The sequence below is a fragment of the Chlorocebus sabaeus genome, chromosome 25 (genome assembly GCF_047675955.1).
Source record: "Chlorocebus sabaeus isolate Y175 chromosome 25, mChlSab1.0.hap1, whole genome shotgun sequence".
Taxonomy (NCBI): domain Eukaryota; kingdom Metazoa; phylum Chordata; class Mammalia; order Primates; family Cercopithecidae; genus Chlorocebus; species Chlorocebus sabaeus.
Window position 1 is genome coordinate 46,890,873 of NC_132928.1, and position 20,877 is coordinate 46,911,749.

Here is a 20,877-nt window from a genome sequence, read left to right on the forward strand (position 1 = left end):
ACTCTGCCTCAAAAAAAAAAAAAGGATTATCCTAATTTGTATTTTGACCCTCCATGTTTAGAAATTCATGGTTTCAGTTTGGAAAGGAGCCTGAAATGTCCATGGCTTACTTGAAAAGTGTTACATCAATCCCTGAAGTACAGGTTCCGACTACAAATTCTGAGGCTAATATGCAGGGGGAAGCTATCTTAGTAGTGAATGACAGAAGTGGTTGTAACAGGAAGTGGCTAATTTAGCATATATTATCAATATAGCTTTGTTTTAAACTTGTTACATATGTAACAACAGATTGAACGATAAAACCATTTCTTTGATAAATGTGACTCTGAAAAGATAGCTACCTGCTACGACTAGTGATGGAAATAAGGTAACTATTGATGAAAACGCCAAATAAGTAAAAACAGCAGCTAGCACTGTTAACTCTTAAGTTTATTACATGCATTTAAAAAAGTTTATCCCTCAAAGCAATCATATGAAGCAAATACTACTGTTATTTAATAAATAACAGATATGAAACTTAAGCAATCTGACCAAAATCCTAGTTAATCTACCATATGGTAGACATCCCAATACAAGCTGTGACTATACACTTAAGTCCTCACTTAACGTCATTGCTAGATTCTTGGAAACGAAGACTTTAAACAATGTTGTAAGAGAATAACATTGAAGGAAACAAAGTTATTCTAGGACCTGCTGTAAGTCGTTCTGCAGTTTCCAAGAACCTACTGAGGATTTACTGCATATAGAATTCGGCAATGGCCAGGATCCACAGGGTAAACAAGTCAACAATATATTTAGTAAGAATAAGGAACAAGAAAAGGCAATTCCTAAGATTCTTTCACCAAATATTCTAGCCTATGCAAAATCTATTTACTCAAAGAAAAATTTAGTAAAAGTTAATGACAGCAAACAACTATGCTGTACCACACGTTATAAGAAAAAAATAAATGATCTGGTAGTATGTGCAAATTTATGAAGGCCTTGGGTTGTCTCTTAACATCAAGAGTTTACTGCAGTTCTTTCTACCCAAAATGAGAAACAGAGATGGTGATCAAGATTGTATATATCTTATTCTCCATCATGTGCACGCATTCAAGTCCCTTACCTGCTTTGAGAGCCAGATGAGGAGGAAGAGGTCCTCCCATGGTTGCTGGTAAATCTCCTTCAGCATTTGCTGTAGTGTCAGGAGTATCAGTAAGTGGGGGAGGAGATGCTACCTGCAAGAGAAAAAGTCAAGGCAGTTGTCAGTGCTTTCATCTTCACAGATACTAGTAAATTCTTTTAATATTTAAGAGACCCACGTGTCACACCTCCTTTCTTTGTAATATTACCATCTTTGTTGGAGGTTAAGTCTGTGGAGCAGTGCATCTCCAACTGTCTGCAATGAAGAACTGGCTGAATGTTTCCCCTAATCCACTGGGAACAACCTGTCACAATACTGTATTTCTAAATGTCTATTTATTTCTGTACTTACCTCCTCACAAACTGTAACATTTCGAATAACACTGCCCTGGGGCCCATTTTTAGTGCAGTGTTTACTACTGATTTTAGATAATACCCTTTAAAGCAGTCAAGAAAGTATTTTTCTACTCCATTTCTTAAGTATTTTATTGGTCATTAGTGTTTATCAAATGCCTTTTCCAAAGCCTTTATTAAAATGATCACTGAGTAGATATTTTTCTTATAAAGTCATTAATATGCTGTATTAGGAAAGTTTAATTACAGGGTTTTGCCTCAGATGTGCTGTTACATAAAATGTATTAGTTTTCTAAACTAAGGAAAATTCTGAATTCTCAAACCCATCTAACCACATGGGTTCTAGGATAAAGAACTGAGATCTATGTAACCTTTTCCTTAACTAGATGGGATGGACTATTTCTGTTTGCAAAGAACATTTAAAAATTTTACTTATTTTTACTTTGTAATTCAGCAATTTCTGATTTTATCGCTATTAATTTCTTCCTGTTTTATTCTGAGATGAAAGCTTACTAATTCATTCAAAAAGCTGTTTTTTGTGCAATAGTGTAACCAATGTTATTTTGAATAAATGACTGTTCCTTTTATCATTCCAGAGTTTTGACAGACACTGTTATCTAAATAGTCTATGATCATAATTTAAAAATTTCACTTAGATCTAAATTCAAATTTCCAATTGTCTATTAGGGTTTTTTGGCCGCTTTGTTACTTCTTCACATTACCACTTTGCTTCTGCCAATATGTATATCAGCATTTCTAAAGCTAGGTGTTATTAGTACATTGTGAATTTTTTTCTTTTCTGCTTTCCTCTAGAGAGCTTATACCTTGAAGGATAACCTCCAAAGTTAGGGTTATGGAGACAAAGTAGAACCTACTCAAGGGTCAGCCCTAATAACCAAGGCCCAGAAAAATTCAGTGGGCAGTACTGGCACCAAAATGCTAACTTGTCCTCCTCTACCACCTTGCCACTCCAGGGCCTCAAATTCCTCTCTAACCCACTCTCTATCTACACCAACCTAAAAGAAAATTCCTAACCTATGAGAATTGAGGTGTTTGAGTGATGCAACTTCTATTTTCCAGTGATGAGGAGGATTTCCTAACATTTCAAAATAAATTAGAACAGGTGAGGTATAAAGAGTATACAAAGTGTCACAGTACATAATCTTGACTCTGCCTTACAGTCAGCAATATGAGAAAATACTTTAAGTAGGTTATAAAAATAGCATACACAACATATATTTATCACATTAAAATATACATTTAAATATCTAAACAAAAATACACAGATTTTAGCAACATTGGCAGTGCTATAGTCCATTTATTTCTTTTTCTATTCTCACAATCTGTTCCCATTTAAAAACTTTTTTTTTTTTTTTTGAGACAGGGTCTTATACCATCACCCAGACTGGAGTGCAATGGTGCAATGACAGATCACTGCAGCCCCAACCTGCTGGGCTCAAGTGATCCTCCCACCTCAGCCTCTGGAGTAGATGGGACTACAGGTAGCCACCACCATTCCCAGCTAGTATTTCTATTTTATTTTTGTAGAGATGGGGTCTAGGTTGCTGAGGTTAGACTTGAACTCTTGGACTCAAGTGATTCTTCTGCCTCTATCTCCCAGTGTTGGTATTACAGGTGTGAGCCGCCACGCCATTTTTCTTTTTTTGAGACAGGGTCTGGCTCTGTCACCCAAGCTGGATGATTTAGCCTAGGTAAGAGTCAAGTCCTGATATGTTCATTACAAAAGGACACAAGTATCTGACAGAATACCCAAGCTTGTAGTAGTATTATGTATGAATACTTAAGGATATGGTTGAATACATAAGGATACGGTTCCACATTCTACCAAGAGGAAGATTAAAAAAAATTAAGGAGCAGTCGGAGACAGAAAGATAATTAGAGAATCCAGTGCCAGAGAAAACAGAAAAATGGGTTGGAGGATGTGATCAATAAAGCTGAACGATGATTAAATAAAAAAAAGGGGGGTGTATGTGCGTATATTTTACATTGAAAAAATTTTTTGATATGGCAAAAAACACAAGTTATAATGGGCAAACTGAGAAAAAGTATTTGTGACACATCGCAGATAAGGAGTTAATATTGCTAATATATAAACAAACGCAGAGGAAAAGACCAAGAATCCAATGAAAAAAAGGGGAGATACACATACAGGCAGTACACAGAAATATGTATGTAAATGATCCTTAAAGGTCAAAAGATGTTTGACTTCACTCATAATTTTAAAAAGCAAATTACAAGTATAAGTTATCTAAAACTAGTGATGAGATTATAGACCAAGGTTTCTCAACATTAGCACCACTGACATTTCAACCAGATAATTTGTTGCAGAAAGTTTTTCTGAGTACCAGAGTTTCTAACTCCTTGGCTTCTACCCACTAGATGCCATCAGCACACCTCCTTCAAATTCAAACATCTCCAGACATTACCAAATCTCCCATGAGGGGTAAAGTTTATAAAACAATCAGAAAAATCTCAACATTAATTGGATATCTGATTATATTAAGACACTATTCTTAAATTTTTCTTTTAGGTTTGATTATAACACATTTTTTTTTTACAAAAGGATTGTTTTAATTAAAAACAAATATTAACAGATGAATCAGATGTCGGGATGCTCCAAAATAATCTAAGAAAGGGGAGCAGTTAGAAATGAATAAAATTGAAAGTGCTGCAGCCAGATGATTGAAACATGGAGTTTCAATATTCTACAACTGTCCACAGCAAAAAATTTTTAAAATATCCTCTACACGCTCACTTTTGGCAAATGCAATGTATTGCATGAAAGGGCAAGTTTCAGATGAAATAAGTGATACGAAAAAGGATTTGCCTAGAATGAGGAGGTAAGATGAAGATGGTAGCTGGTAACAGCTTTGTTACATATCCCTGCCCAAATCTCTCGTCCAATTTTAATCCTCAATGTTGGAGGTACGGCCTGAAGAGTAGTAACTGGATCACGAGGTGGGTTTTTCACGCATGGTTTAGTGCCACTCTCCTTGGTACTGCTATCCTAGCAACATCGAGTGCGTTCTCTTGAGATCTGGTCATCTAAAAGTGTGTGGCATCTTCCCCTTTACTTTCTCTTGCTCCTGGACATCCCTGCTTCCCCCCTTCACCTTCTGCCATCATTCTAAGTTTCCTGAGTTCTCTTCAGAATCCAAGCAGACTCCAGTACCATGCCTCCTGCAAAGCCTGCAGAATTGTGAGCCATTTAAATCGCTGCTCTTTATAAAGTATGCACTCAGGTATTTCTTTATAGCAACGCAAGAATGGACTACGGGGTTAAAAGTAGAAATGGGTTGTTATAATTTCTTCCCCCAAATTCATCTATTCATTTATTCAGCCAACCAAAAAACATTCAAGGGTCTGCTATAGACCAAGAACCATTCTAAATGTTGGGGACAGAGCAACGAACAAAAACAAAAAAAAACCTGCCCTCATGAACTTATTCTCATACAATCAAACAAAAATAAATTACGTTGGAACAAGGTTTCTCATCTTGGTGACATTTTAGGCTGGTTAATTCTTTGTTCTAGGAGGCCGTCAAGTGCACTGTTGGTTATTAGCGGCATCTCTGGCCTTCGCCTTCTAGATGTCAGTGGTTGCCTCCAGTTAAGACAACAAAAATACCTCCAAACGCTGCCAAACGTTCCTTGGGGGGACAAAATTGTCTTCAGTTGAGAAACACCGAGTTAAAAATGTAAGTGTTAAGGAGAAAAATGAAGCACTGAAGGAGTTTAGGAAGTAATCTGAGGATGACAGTGAATTTATAATATAAAATAGGACAGCTGGGTAAGAGTACTTCAGGTAGAAGAAACAGGTATAAAAGTTTTGAGGCAGAAAGATGAGGGCATATCTGAAGACCTATTAAGAAGTACAGTGTAGCTGGAACAGAGGAAGTTAAGGAAGAAAAGTAGGAAATCCACGGAGCATTTAATAGAAAACATCTGAGCCATGTTAAAACACTAATAAAAAAATGACATATGGGATTACTTCTGGTTGAGGCCAAATAAGTTCCTGTAAGACTGACCCTCCTGCAAATAACATAAACTTTAGGGGGAAAAAAAATACAAACACATATACAACACACCAAAACTATGTGCAGGCAATAAAAAAATAGCCAAAGAATAGTAGGTAGATTCCTGAGAGAAGTTAAAATGGGGAAGCACGGAGTATCAAAGGTCTACTTCCAGCTTTTTTGTAGCTTTTAGCCTGAGGGAAGCCATCCCAGGCAGCTAAAACTCCAATGAAACCATCTTTTTGGCCTGAAGAATCAGAATTAGAGTTCAGGAAAAGCAAAGCTGCTAGAAAGTGAGGGAATACCGGAAAGGAAACAGCCAGAGAGGAGGAGCCCCAAATTCTGTATATGAAATCTCTGGCTAGCCCTTGAAAACCACACATGTACAGGGCAGATTCCAAAGGAGACCCGAAGGACTCTTCCATGGCTATCCTATTTAAATAATCAGAAAACTGAGATGAGATTTAACACCCAAAAGACAGCACTTGTAGTTTGAGTTCGATCAAATTAAATGCCTGATTAAAAAGAAAACACAACCACCAAATCAATGCCCTCTGGAGGAGTATAACACTATTCAGAGTCTCCATAGCATAATATTCCAATGCCCAGGATACAGTCCAAAACGATTTGATACACAAAAAGGAAAATGTGATCCAACCTCAAGAAAATATACCTATCAATAGAATCTAACCCTGAGATGACTTAGATGTTAACAGTAGTAGGCAAGGATTTTAAGGCAGCTATTAGAATTAAGCTTCATGACATAAAAGAAATCCATATTTATATTACAAACATACACTTATAATGAATGAAAAGATAAGCCACCAGAGAAATAAAACATATAAAAAAAGAACAAGCTGGAGATTTTTAAAAGTGAAAATGGTAGTGTCTGAAATACATTGGATGGGCTTAGCAAAATGGAAGGGACAGAAAAAAAACGATCACAGAATCTGAAGATAACCAATAAAAATTATTCAATTTGAAGAAGAGTGGAAAAAATGATACGAAAAAAAAAAGAAAGAGAGCCTCAGGGAGCTGTGGGATATCAAAAGTCTTAAATAAAAACCCCAAGAGGAAAGAAGAAAAAATAAAACAAAAAATATCTTAAATAATAGCCAAGTCTCTCAAATTTGGTGACACACATATATCTATGGATTCAAGAATCTCAACAAAACTTGAACAAGTTAAGCGCGCACATACAAAAAAACTCATGCCCAGTCACAACATAAGTCAAACTACTAAAAACCAAAAACAACAGGAAAAGATATTAAAAACAGAGACCACCACATTACATATAGGAGAGAATGATTCGATTTTAGCTGACTTCTTACAGAAAACAGGAAGTAGACAATGTCATATTATCTTTAAAGCATATCTGGTCTCTGGCCAGGCGCAGTGGCTCACGCCTGTAATCCCAGCATTCTGGGAGGCTGAGGCAGGCAGATAACCTGAGATTGGGAGTTGGAGACCAGCCTGACCAAGACGGAGAAACCCCATCACTATTAAAAATACACAATCAGCTGGGCATGGTGGCGCATGCCTGTAATCCCAGATACTCCTGTCTGAGGTAGGAGAATTGCTTGAACTCAGAGGCAAAGGTGGCGGTGAGCCAAGATCATGCCATTGCACTCCAGCCTGGGCAGCAAGAGCGAAACTCCATCTCAAAAAAAAAAAAAAAAAAAAAAAGGTATTTGGTCTTCAATCCCCTTTCCCTGGCGTAGAACTCCTAAATCCTTATAATCTCCTAAGTGGAGACTTTTTGTAAGTTAATGAGTTGACTGCCGGCAGGCAGGCCCTAGGTAGCTTCAGTGTGGGGGATGGTCACTGGAAAGACCAAGAAAAGATTAGAGGGCTAGAACTTTCAGTTCTACCTACCAACCTCTGGTGAGGGGAGAGGGGCTGAAGGTCAAGTCACCATTGGCAAACGATTTAATCAATACTGAATAATGAAGTTTCCATAAAAACCAAAGGACAGGATTTGGAGGGCTTTCAAATAGCAGAACACACGGAGGTTCCTGAAGAATGGTGTTCGAGGCAAGGCATGGGACCTCCCTGTCACCTCCTCCATATCTTGCCCTATGTATCTCTTCAACTGTATTTTGTAGTATCCTTTATAATAAACTGGTTTATTTATAATTTATAAATGCAGGTTTTCCTGAGTTCTGTAAGCCACACTAGCAAATTAACTGACCCCAAAGATGCAGCCATGAAAACCATAACTTGAAGCTAGTCAGTCAGAAGTTCTAGAGGCCCAGACTTGCAGGTGGTGTCTGAAGGGACTGGGGAGTCTTGCGGGACTGAGCCTTCACCCTGTGGGATCTGACGCTATCTCCAGGTAGTGTCAGGGGTGAACTGGAGGATACAGTGTCAGAGTTGAACTGGAGGATACCCAGCTACTGTCTGCTGCAGAACTGATTGCTGGTTTGGTGTGTGCGGAAAAAGCCTCCCACCCCTGGCCCTCATTTAGTCACAGAAATCTTCTGCGTTGATTATTGGGGTATGAGAGAAGAAGAAAAACTTTTTTTTTCCCACTTACATACTGAAAGGGGGAAAAAATCTGGCACCCCAGAATTCTATATCTAGTGAAAGCATTCTTAAAGAAGGTAAAATAACAGTATTTTCAGAAAAGAAAATAAAGAGAATTTGTCACCAGCAGATCTACAAGACTATAGAGAAAAGCCTAAAAGATAAAGAATGAATAGAGACTTCAAGGACTTCAAACATGTAGAACTGTTTTCTCAACCAGAAGGCATTTTCAAGATCATCTTGCCCAATCCCTTCATTTTACAGAGAGGCAAACCAATAAAATTAAAGACTGTAAGATATTATAATTATCCAGCAGTTAATCTACCAAATAGTAAGTCTACCATTAGGCAAAAGAATGGAAGAAACTAAGATTTTTCTTTTTTTTTTTTGAGACAGAGTCTCGCTCTGTTGCCCAGGCTGGAGTGCAGTGGCGCGATCTGGGCTCACTGCAAGCTCCGCCTCCCGGGTTCACGCCATTCTCCTGCTTCAGCCTCACCAGTAGCTGGGACTACAGGTGCCTGCCACCTCACCCGGCTAGTTTTTTGTATTTTTTTTTTTAGTAGAGACGGGGTTTCACCGTGTTAGCCAGGATGGTCTCGATCTCCTGACCTCGTGATCCGCCCCTGGCCTCCCAAAGTGCTGGGATTACAGGCTTGAGCTACCACGCCCAGCCAAGATTTCTTTTATAACAAGTCAGTATACAAAAATTCAGTAACAGGACCCTGTTAAAACTGGCATAGACAGGCCGGGTGTGGTGGCTCACGCCTGTAATCCCAGCACTTTGGGAGGCTGAAGGGGGCGGATCACTTAAGGTCAGGAGTTCAAGACAAGCCTGGCCAGCATGGTGAAAATCTATCTCTACTAAAAATACAAAAATTAGCTGGGCGTGGGAAGGGTGTGGTGGTTCAAGCCTATAATCCCAGCACTTTGTGAGGCCAAGGTCAGGAGTTTGAGACCAGCCTGGCCAAAATGGTAAAACCCCGACTCTACTAAAAATATAAAATTAGCTGGGCATGTTGGCAGGTATCTGTTATCCCAGCGACTTGGGAGGCTGAGGCAGGAGAATCGCTTGAACCCGGGAGGCAGAGATTGCAGTGAGCCGAGATTCCACCACTGCACTCCAGCTTAGGGAACAAGAGCAAGACTTTGTCTCAAAAAAAAAAAAATAACAATAATAAAATAATAATAATTAGCTGGGTGTGGTGACTCACACCTGTTAATCCCAGCTACTCAGGAGACTGAGGCAGAATTGCTTGAACACGGAAGGTGGAGGTTGCGGTGAGCCCAGATTGTGCCACTGCATTCCACCCTAGGTAACGGAGCGAGACTCCATCTTAAAAAAAAAGAAAAAGAAATAAAGCTTATTTCTTAAAAACTAGTAAAGCCTAGTGTAGCGGCACATACCCACAGTCCCAGCTACTGGGGTAGAGCTGAGGTGGGAGGATGGCTTGAGGCCAAGAGTTTGACGGAGCCTATGAATAGTCACTGCACTCCAGCCTCAAAAACACAAAAGGCAGAAAAACAAAACAAAATCCCCAAAAAACAACCTACTAGACAGAGGTATCTCTTGCATACTTACATAATTAAAATAATCATGATATAAAAAACACAAAAATACTCTATTGCATAAAATACTATTTTGTCATATAAGGACATGTCAGCCAGGTGCAGTGGCTCATGCCTGTGATCCCAGCACTTTGGAAGACCGAAGCGGGTGGATGGATCACTTGAGGTCAGGAGTTCAAGACCAGCCTGGCCAACATGGTGAGACCCCATCTCTACTAAAAATACAAAAAATAGGGGGGCACCATGGAGCATGCCTGTAATCCCAGCTACTTGGAGGCTGAGGCAGGAGAGAATCACTTGAACCCAGAAGGTGGAGGTTGCAGTGAGCCAAGATCACTCCAGCCTGGGCAACAGAGCAAGACTGACTCAAAAAACAAACAACTTGCCAGAAGTGATGGCATGAACCTGTAGTCCAGCTACTAAGAGGGGTAAGGATGAAGGATTGCTTGAGCCCAAGAGTTTGAGGCTGCAGTGAGCTATGGTTGTCACTGCATTCTAGCCTGGGTGACAGAGCAAGGACTCATTGCTTACCTGGGGTGGGGGGCGGAGGGAGTGTCAATGGGAGCAAACATGTCTAAAATATTACTGACTTTTCTATTTAAAGTATTATCACTAGAAATGAACGGAACATAACAGACTCTGAAATTTCTGGTGTATGAATACATGAAACAAACAAAACCATAAGACACAAAGATTAATGGAATTTCTCAAGCCCCTAAGACAGGTACATAATAAGGATGCAATCCACATCTTCAGAAATTTTGTCCAGTCCTGAGAGAAAACAAGATACCAAATTTCATTAAGAAACACGATATATATGTAAACAGTGAAAAATTATTATCCTGAGTCTCTTACGTATATTAACTTTGTACAACTTTACAACACGCATCTCAACTGCTTGGTCATAGGTACTTACCCCAAAAGCTGGAACTTCTTCACTCTTTATTTCATTTATTCGAACCAAATAGTTAACAAAGTCTCTGGCAGCATTGCTTTGTGCATCTTTTTTATTGGTGGAATTTCCCATGCCAGTGTAATTATAGCCTTCCACCTGAACCTTAAAAAAAAAGAAACAAAAAACGGAACAGCTAACTTTAGGAAATATACTCTAGAAATACACTGAAAATAATACACCTAAGAGAATTCATGAGCTACTGAAAGAAAAAGCTTGAATTGTGTTGTATAGTGATAACACAAAAACAATGTTAAGAGGTTCAGCTATTTTTTTCTCATATAACAGAAGGTTCACATTACAATCTGATTCTGTAATATGCACGAACAAGCTCTTCATTTGTATTTAAGCACTTTGATTTGAAGCAATCAATAATTGCTCTGCTTTCTAAAGGTGCTTGTAAAACTGCAAACAGTTGATCCAACTTTTCCCATCCCGACTACTGGTGCTGAGGAAGATATAGGCTCTAATTAGAATAATTTACCTGTCAGATTGCTTTAAAAGCAATGCTGACTTGAAAATGATTTAGAATAGCAATCAAGTCACAATAATAAACTGTCGTTTCCTAATGTGCAACACATTAACATCTCCAAACAGAAAACATTCTTTTAACCCCAAAATGAACCTCATAAATCACATAAATGCAAACTGTATTCTTAAGTACCTCACACATGAATTTCTGCCTGTTTTTGTTCCCCACTGCTCTAATTTCATAGGACGGGGTCATCTTCCTTTTGCCACACCAGGCATACAGAAAATTTTTAACGTCACCCATGATTCAAGTGTCTTCTTCAGATCTAAGAAAACAAAAGTCAGTTAAAAACACAATTTATAATAGCAAAAACTGGGAGGAACCAATTATCTGGATCACTGAATCTAGGTTAAACATAGGATATTCTATCATGTTGCTAAGACTTCCCATATATAAATTTTAATGACATAATTGAAACTTTTACATGTTGTAAGAAAAAGGATACAAAACAGTATGATTTGAAATACATGAAAAATACATACACATGAGCAAGACTGGAAAGAAATACCCCCTAAAATGGTTATCTTTGGGGACTAAGAGTGATTTTTATCTTTTGTTACAAAGTATTTTATATAAGGTCCTACATTCTACAACGGGCACCTTATTATTTAACTCAGTTCATCCTCACAACAACGGCACACAGATATGGTGGGTACTATCATTGTCTTTTCAGGAAGCTTCCCTCCTAAACTTCCTTCCTTCCTAAACTAAGACTTAGAAAGTTAAGTAACTTCCAAGTCACCCACAGTGGAGGCCTAAATTCAAATTCCAACAACTATATATTAAGAAACAGCTATCATTTGCATATAAACTCAATGTTTTATTCTCATTCTGATTACGACCATTAGCACACTGTTTCCAAAGTTGTGGTCATGTATTAATAATATAATAAAGTTAAAATACATTAAGCACTCAGTACTGAAGACAGTGACCTATTATTAACTTAAATGTTCTATACCAAATCTCTCCTTTAGGCGTTATCATTTATTAAAATTTGAGGATACGAAAGTTTTCTTGAAATGCAACAATCAGTCTTGGCACTCCCTCTCTGCCTCAGTCTAAAAATACCAGAAGATATGGAGCCTATCAGTCTAAATGCTGAGTCTAAACTGTAAGGAAGATATCTGAGACCACATTTATAACCAGAGAAAATAAAATGTGCTATGAATTTAGTTTGCTGTGAAACGAATCCTATTACCAGCATTAAACCGTTTGCTTCACGTTTCACGTTTGATGCATTTTGTTAGCGCCTACGTCTAATGCATCAAACCGTACCCTGGCATAAATTTGTTACGTTTGAGTGGTCACAGTCTAACTCTGGTCATCCATGTGGCGAAGGGAACGTCCTATTAACAAAAAAGTCGTGGAAAGCTGAAGATGTTTATCTGGAAATTCCACCTCGTGAATAATTAAACAAGCCCTCATGGTGAATGAGTAATATGAAGGACTACACTATCAAACTCCTGTCTCTCTAGTCTCATACAACCCCATAATTTTCAATACCAACTACATGCTATCGATGCTCCAATATATATATTGAAGGTTTAGTCTTTTCTCTCTTTTTTTTCTTTTTTTGAGACAGTGTCTCATTCAGTCGCAGACTGTAGTGGCGAGATCTCGGCTCACTGCAACCTCCGCCTCCAGGGTTCAAGCGATTCTCCTACCTCAGCCTCCCCAGTAGCTGGGACTACAGGCGCCCGCCACCACGACCAGCTAATTTTTTATATTTTCAGTATACACGGGGTTTCACCGTGTTAGCCGGGATTGTCTGGATCTCCTGACCTCTTGATCCGCCCGCCTCAGCTTCCCAAAGTGCTGGGATTACAGGCGTGAGCCACAGCTCCCGGCCCGTCGTTTCTCTTTAAAGTCCAAAATCAAGTGCATCCAACTGTGGCACTAACTCACCCATCTGCATGCTATCTTGGCATCTCAGTCAAAACAGAATTTTAAATTTCCCCTCAAATCTGTTCCAACACCCTACCCTACATTTCGGTTTCCATAAACGGCACAACATCCACCAAGTTACTCCTGGCACAAGTTGAGAGTCGTCCACTCCCTGAAAATTCTCCATAGTTATCCTTTGTGGAACCCTTACTGTGTGTCAAACAATATCCATAATAGATCATCTAAATGAAACTATTTTACTTAATCCTTAGTAATCTTGTATAGGTAAGACCACTATCCTTTTAGAGAAGGAAACTGAGACAAAGAATATCTTGCCTCAGAGAGACAGAGCTACTAATTAGAAGAACAATAATTCGGGCAGGCGCTGTGGCTCACGCCTGGAATCCTAACACTTTGGGAGGCCAAGGAAGTCGGATCACGAGGTCAAGATATCGAGATCATCCTGGCCAACATGATGAAACCCCGTTTCTACTAAAAATACAAAAATTAGCTGGGCGTGGTGGCGCGCGCCTGTAGTCCCAGCTACTCGGGAGGCTGAGGCAGGAGAATCAGTTGAACCCGGGAGACGGAGGTTGCAGTGGGCCGCGATCGCGCCACTGCACCCCAGCCTGGCGACAGAGAGAGACTCCGTAAAAAAAAAAAAAAAAAAAAAAAAAAAAAAAAAAATCAAGAATTTCAGAAAACGTAGCCTGACTCCAGATCTACTACCTTCCACCACTGCGCATTTCTCCTTCAAAATACGTCCCCTATCCATTCGTTTCTCCCCATCTCTCCTGCCACCACTACTGCACACCCGGCTAAATACTGTCCTATACGGTTTCTGTTTCCATTCTTGCCACCCTAAAACCCATTCTCCTTTGAAGGCCTTCTCGCCACACTCCAGTCACATGGCCTGCTTTCAGCTCCCGCCCAGTCTCGGCCGTTAGGCGCTAACTAATCCCTTCCGCTTCTGCAGGCTCTGCTTTTCCTTCGCGTCGGCCGAGGTGATCAGCTCAAAGCCTCCCTCCTTCGAGACGCCTCACCTCGCTATACTAGCCAAAGGCGCTCTCCCTTTGCATTCTTTAATTTCTTTTTGCTCTAGCCACAAGGCCTGCACGACGGCGCCAGTTATTTGTGGCTTGAATGAATGACTGAAAGGCCCTAGGTGAGTGGCGCCCCGGCAGCAACCACCACAGGCGATGCACCCTCTTCCCTCAGCCGCCGCGGTGCTCCGGCGTACGCAGGCCAGAGGAGGAAGCGGGCCTTGGCTGCTAGAGGCAGCAGCGGGAACCGCTGGGCGAAGGGGAGGGGGCCACAGGCGGCCTGGGCAGCGCAAGCGCACCTCGGCGAGGCGCGCACGCAACCCGCAATCCGGGGACCCGCGGGCGGCTCGTCCCTTCCCCCACCCCCAGCCGCCGCCGCCGCCCGCGCTTCGCAACAAAGCCGGCTGCGGAGCCACGGTCCACGCCGCCCGCCCGCGACCCCGCCGCCCCGCATGATGGTCGCAACGTCTCTCCCTTACCAGCCTTCGCTTCCTGGTGCCCAGCTCTTAGGACCGTGTGTGACTCTGGCCTTCCACGGAGACAACAGAGAAACGCACTGCAACTCGCATGGAGGAATCGGCGAAATGGCTCCGACCGCGGCGCGAGGGGGCGGGACTAGCGAGCGTACGCATGCGCAGAACGCGCGCCGGGGCGGGGGATGGTGAGGGCGCGCCAATGGAGGGGGCGGGGCTCAGCCACCTCGCGGCGCGGAAGGGTTTCGTTGCTAGGGAGATGCGCTGCGCCAGGCGGGCAGCGGGCCAGGCCTGCTACTCTGGATAATCCGCTACCCGCGACAATCCGCTACCTCCTTTTGCGCATGTTAGGGATTTGACGACCTGTAGCATTCTGATGCAGCAAAATGTTTCGCAGGGTCATAGGGATCTCTAGTGAGAGGAGGTTCCCTTCGAAGGCAGAACTGGAAATCTTGCTGCTAACTGGGTAGGGTTGTTGAGATAATTACATGAAATGGCATATGAAGGGGGGCTTAGTTCAATACCTGGCACGTAGTAGGTGTTCAGTAGGCGTAGTTACTATATTGATTCAGATAGTCTCAACGCCAATGTCTCTTGAAAGAAATAAACTGGCCGGGCGTGGTGCCTGCAATCCCAGCACTTTGGGAGGCCGAGGTGGGCGAATCACTTGAGATCAGGAGTTCGAGACCAGCCTGGCCAACGTGGTGAAACCCCGTCTCTACTTAAAAAATACAAAAATTAGCCGGGCATGGGGGCGGGCGCCTGCAACCCCAGCTACTTGGGTGGCTGGGCGAGTTCCTGCAATCCCAGCTACTCAGGAGGCTGAGGCAGGAGAATCGCTTGAACCCTGGGGTGGGGGCTGGGGGGGCGGCGGAGGTTGCAGTGTACCGAGATCACACCATTGCCTGGGCGAGAGAGCGCGACTCCGTCTCAAAAACAAACAAAAAACCATGAAAGAAATAAGCTTAGTGAAGGCGGGCGTTCTGCCTGGCTAACGCAGAACGCTCTCTGCTGTGCCTGGAACATTGTAAGTGCTCAGCAAACTAGTTTAAGGTAGGAATAAAATCTGCAAGGTTGCTTTTGTTTAAATTGGATAAACTTTTGTGTTCCAAGTCTTTGGAATAATTGTATCCTTAATTATTATACTAGTCATTGTTAAATTTTGAACTCCAGTGCTTCCTATGAAGGTAATGATACACAACATTTCCAGCTGGGATTGTTCCAGGGAATCCAGATGAATCAATTATCTGGGCTCATTATATCTATGGATATAATTCACCCGTTTCCGTATGTTTTTCTTAATCCTTCTAGCTCACAGTGATCACTCCCTTTAAAACTGTCATTCTTAAAATCAGCACAACATAGTTTAGCATTTACTCATTATTTTCTTCATGTGATTGTTCTCTTTAATTAAGAATAAAATCACTGAAGGAAAGACCTTAATTTTTTTTTTGTACCCTTCAGGGTGTTGAAAGCAGCAGGGGCCTAGAAGACATTAAACCAATACCACAGAAATACAAAGGATCATTAGAGACTGTTATGAACAACTATATGCCAACACATTGGAAACCAAATGGAAATGGGTAAATTCCTGAACAGATAGAACTTATCAAAATTGAACCAAGAAGAAATAGAAAACCTGAAAAGACCAACTATGAGTAATGAGATTGAATCAGTAATATAAAGTCTCCCATCAAATAAAAGCCCAGGCCCTGATTGCTTCACTGCTGAATTCTACCAAACAGTTAAAGAAGAACTAATACCAATTCTTCTCAAACTCATCCTGTGAGGCCAGCATTACCCTGATACCAAAACTAGATATGGACACAAGAAAAAAAAATCTATAGGCCAGTATCCCTGATGAAGATAGATGCAAGAACCCTCAACAAGGACAGGTGCAGTGGTTCACACCTGTAATCCCAGCACTTTTGGGAGGGCAAGGCATGTGGATCACCTGAGGTCAGGAATTCGAGACCAGCCTGGCCAACATGGCGAAACCCCGTCTCTACTAAAAATACAAAAATTAGCCGGGCAAGGTGGTGGGTGCCTGTAATCCCAGCTACTCGGGAGACTGAGGCAAGATAATCGCTTGAACCTGGAGGGGGCGGAGGTTGCAGCCAGCTCAGATCGTCCCACTGCACTCCAGCCTGGGTGACAGAGTGAGACTCCATCTCAAAATAAGTAAATAAAGAGACTCAACTAGCATAAATGAATTGCAAGTCTTTTATAGTATATAATGAATGAGCGCAACGAAAGTATCAATATATTATATGGAAATACATTTTTCAAAAGTGGATCTTTAGCTTCCAAGGATTAATAATTTTGTTATTAAGTTGGTTCTTAATTCAGGCTCTGCACCTGAGACCTAGAGTCCCCTGGGATTTGGGTCCGAGGACTGGCATTACCTTTGTAGGTGGCCCTTGGCAACTAGCAGTGTCTAAAATCTTAACATTTGCAGATGAAGCCTTACAACAGGTCCCAAAAGTATGGAAAGTGGGCCAATTTCAACACAACCATTACCTGTTCCCAGTAGCTGACCAATTAGGGAGATTTCAGAGGTTAAGCAGGACAGAGCAGGGTAGGGAATATTTTTTAAGCTTTATTATAAAACAGGTAACTTTGTCCCTATTAAGAATTTGGAACTGAGGCTATAGGTCACTCATGATCAAATAATGAAAGGTCTGCTTCAATTGGACGACTACATAACATTTCACATTTACCTTTTTGACTAGAAATAACAGATGAAAGTTCACTTAGTTTGGTGGGAAACAAGAGACACAAAGATATCTTCTCCAGGATGAAACTCCTAAAGGCAAATGTTCTCTGAGTACCACTGTCGCTCAAATTTAAGACATTTGGAGTTCCTTTGAGCATAGTCCTGCTCTCACATTTCTGATCACTTCATCTAGACTCCTCCTCAACTTCTCTTCCTCTGTGTGCACTCCAATTGCAAGTCATGCCCAGGTTCTGTTCTTAGCACTCTATATACCCTCTACCTGGAGAGTCTTATTCTTCCTATATTCCAACCACCATCCATATGCTGATATGGACTGAATATTTGTATCTCCCTCAAATTTGTATGCTGAAGCCCTAATCCTCAATGTGATGGTATTTGGAGATGGGGCTTTTAGGATATAACTGGGTTTAGATGAGGTCATGACAGTAGAGCCCCCATGATGGGATTAGTGCCCTTATAAGAGGATGAGACCAGAACCTTCTCTCCTCTGATATAATTACCCACATAAACCTTCACATATTGAAGAGCTGGTTGATCTCTTAACGAAGGGGTCTCCAATTCCTGGGCTGCAGACCAGTACTGGTCCATGGCCTGTCAGGAACGGGGCCGTACAGAAGGAAGTGAGCGAAAGGTGAGCGAGCACTACCACCTGTCACATCAGCAGCAGCATTAGATTCTTATAGGAATGCGAACCTTATTGTGAACTGCAGATGCAAGGGATCTAGGTTGTGTGCTCCTTATGAGAAAATGCCTAATGATCTGAGGTGGAATGGCTTCATCCTGACACCATCCCTCCCAGGCCCCTGGTACGTGGAAAAATTGTCTTCCATGAAACCTGTCCCTGGTGCCAAATAGGTTGGGGACCGCTGGTTTAAAGGACTGGTGACGCTTTTAATGCAATGAGTGACACAGATGAAGTATATAATGTGAATTCCAGCAAAAATGGTAGTCTAGCTTTTGAGAATGAAGAACAGAACCTATCTGATTCTTTTTAAAATTATTTTCTTGTTATATATTATGGTCATTCAACAGCCAATTTCTATTAGACTTCTTTTTTATTGCTTGTTGTACATATGTATAAGTGACTATTTGTCTTTTCTATAAGCAATCATAACATTGGAAATCATTTTTCTGTCTCCATTGTACCAGTTTTTCTTGAACCATTTGTTAATCTACAAGTTCTATGGCTACATAGAAATCTATTCACATTCACAGGATTTTGCAACATGCTTTGCTCCATTTTTACAGTTATATTTGCTTTCTCCATATTTATTCTACAGGAATTAATTTATAGTTTGGCTTGCTTCTTAGTTATGTAGTCTTGAAATGCCATATTCACATTTGCTTTTATGGTTCCCATATTAAGTTAGTTCAGGGCTTTATTTACCCATGCATTTATATATTTGAGCATTTTTGTTGCTTGCTTTATACAAGCTTTAACTGAGACTAATACATGTCTTTCTTTTCTTTTTGTAGAGACAGGGTCTTGTTATGTTGCCCAGGCTAGTGTCAAACACCTGGCCTCAACTGATCCTCCCACCTCAGCTTCTGAAAGTGCTGGGATTACAGGCATGAGCCACCACAAGAACACATTTCTATAAGGTTATGGGGTTTTACTTTTTTCCAGTGTTAATTAGTTTCACATATCTAGAATTTATAATTTCTTACTGGATACTAGTATAGAATTACTGTATTTATTTACCTGAACAAATTAATGTTTCCCTCTACAAACTACTTTAGAAAGATTTTCAATAAAGGTAAATGGGACATAATAATCTATTAAGAGAAAATGACTCAGAGTGGAACCTGTAGCAAAATATAAATTTGCTGTCTTTAAAAGACGAATTGAAAACAAAAGAGTCCAAAAGCTTGAAAAAAATGGAGATGCCCTAAATAAACTTACCATTGAAAACAGAAAATGTTGAATACAATAAAAAAATGCATTGTTGTGCTGCCAAGAAAGAAAATGCTTTAGAGGTAAACATTAATGAAGTGAATGAATGAATCCAGAGAGGCAAAAGAACCCTGACGTAAGCACCTACTCTGAAAGGGTCTGCTGATTTTTAATGAACTTGAGCTTCCTTTTAATAAAAGCTGCATTGGAGCTTAGGAGAAAGGAGACAAAAGAGACTACCCAACATGCAGAGGCTAAGAGGAGACCTACACATAAGCCAGAATGCCTTATATCTTCAGTGAAAAGTGAACAACAATAGCAACAATGAAAAACCAAACCAACCAGAAGAGGGGAATAAGGAAACTTGTCTATCAAAAACTAGATGCTAGGTAGGAAAAAAAAAAAAAAAAGACTCATTTCCTATGATATCCAAAAAACCCTCAAGTCAGTTATTTAAAGTGCTTATTAATCAGCAGAAATAAATCACTTAGAAGGATTAAAATTATATTCTCTTTGGTGGAATAGTCTTCTATCCAGACCTCAAATAATTCCTATAAAATTCCACTGAACATAAGCTCAAGTTCAAAAAATCATAAAACAGGTGAGGATCTTTACCTCTGATGAGTGGCAGGGTATAAGTGGCTCATGTGGGTGATCTCAACACTTTGGGTGGTTGAGGTGTGGGATCACTTGAAGCCAGGAGTTCAAAACCAGCCTGGCCAACATAGTGAGACCCTGTCTCTGTTTTTAAAAAACAAATGAAGTCCAATGAGTTGAGTGCCAGCAGAAAAACAAAACTGACAGAATTATATCTATAAATGTTTTAGATACTAGAATTATCTGTTGCTGAATAGAAATATACCTTTTCCTCGTTATTACGTTTAATTCACTCCTGAAAACCCTACTGCTAAGTGAAAAGCCACTAAATGAAAATAATATTTTCACTGGAAAATCCTGATGCATTCTGTGTAAACCCAAGAAACCTAAACAAATTCAGACCAAAAAATCAATTTTACCAGAGACAAGCTTATATAAACAAGTTGAAATAATAAAGACAGTTTATTTACAAACTATAATGTAATGAAGGCTTGTTGTAAACTTTCTTCCTTCTTTACCAATTTTTCAGTCTTTAGGGGGGCCTATAGTTATTTTACACTCTAAATTTATAGCACTTAAAGTTACAGCACAGAAAAACACTGTGAGTTTAATGTTCCTGTGGCTTACAACACCTTACGGGAGCTGGCTCCTTTGCAGTCGCTTTACATTAATCACTTCCTACTCTTTCTCATTGGTGTCTGAGCTCTGATTCATTGGCTTCTGTTCAGTTCTTCACACTCCAGACTCTCCCATGGCTCGGAACTGTCAAATATGTTGGTCCTACCACCTGGAATGCATCCTCTGCTACCCTTCACCTGACTGGTTTCTTTCCAACATTCTAATTTCATATTAAGTATAATGGACCCAGAGAAGCCCCCTCTTACCACCATGTGGAAATTGGTCCCTCTTCTGCACCTCCATCCCCCACCACTTTCCTCTGGCCATATTGAAGGATCTTGAGAGATATACAGATAGGTACAGTTCTATATAGACAAATGAAAGAGCTAAAGGCTGAATATATTTAGTGTTTTAATTGAATGATTCTGGAGTTCTGCTCAAATTGGGAAGTCAAACCTGATTGAAGTTATTACCTTAGGAAAAGGACAATACTAATTGGTCAATGTTCAGGGGAGTTCAGATAGTAACTGCAACCTGAAGACC

General features: G+C 40.6%; 1 protein-coding gene and 1 long non-coding RNA gene across 2 annotated transcripts in view; one reads left to right on the forward strand and one right to left on the reverse strand.

The window, feature by feature from the left end:
• The window catches only part of DHX9 (DExH-box helicase 9), a 48,168-nt gene extending 33,565 nt beyond the window's left edge, over positions 1-14,603 (reverse strand). The window contains exons 1-4 of the mRNA XM_007989248.3: positions 14,495-14,603; positions 11,221-11,353; positions 10,521-10,661; positions 1,106-1,217 (exon numbers count right to left, since the gene is read on the reverse strand). Of these exons, the coding sequence (XP_007987439.1) occupies positions 1,106-1,217; positions 10,521-10,661; positions 11,221-11,331 (364 nt within the window). The 5' untranslated portion in view covers positions 11,332-11,353; positions 14,495-14,603. The remainder of the gene's footprint in view (positions 1-1,105; positions 1,218-10,520; positions 10,662-11,220; positions 11,354-14,494) is intronic.
• LOC140710272 (uncharacterized) lies at positions 14,540-20,204 on the forward strand. Its single transcript, XR_012091245.1, has 2 exons — positions 14,540-14,639; positions 15,953-20,204. It is a non-coding gene; the product is annotated as an uncharacterized lncRNA (long non-coding RNA).
• Positions 20,205-20,877: the final 673 nt, after the last annotated feature.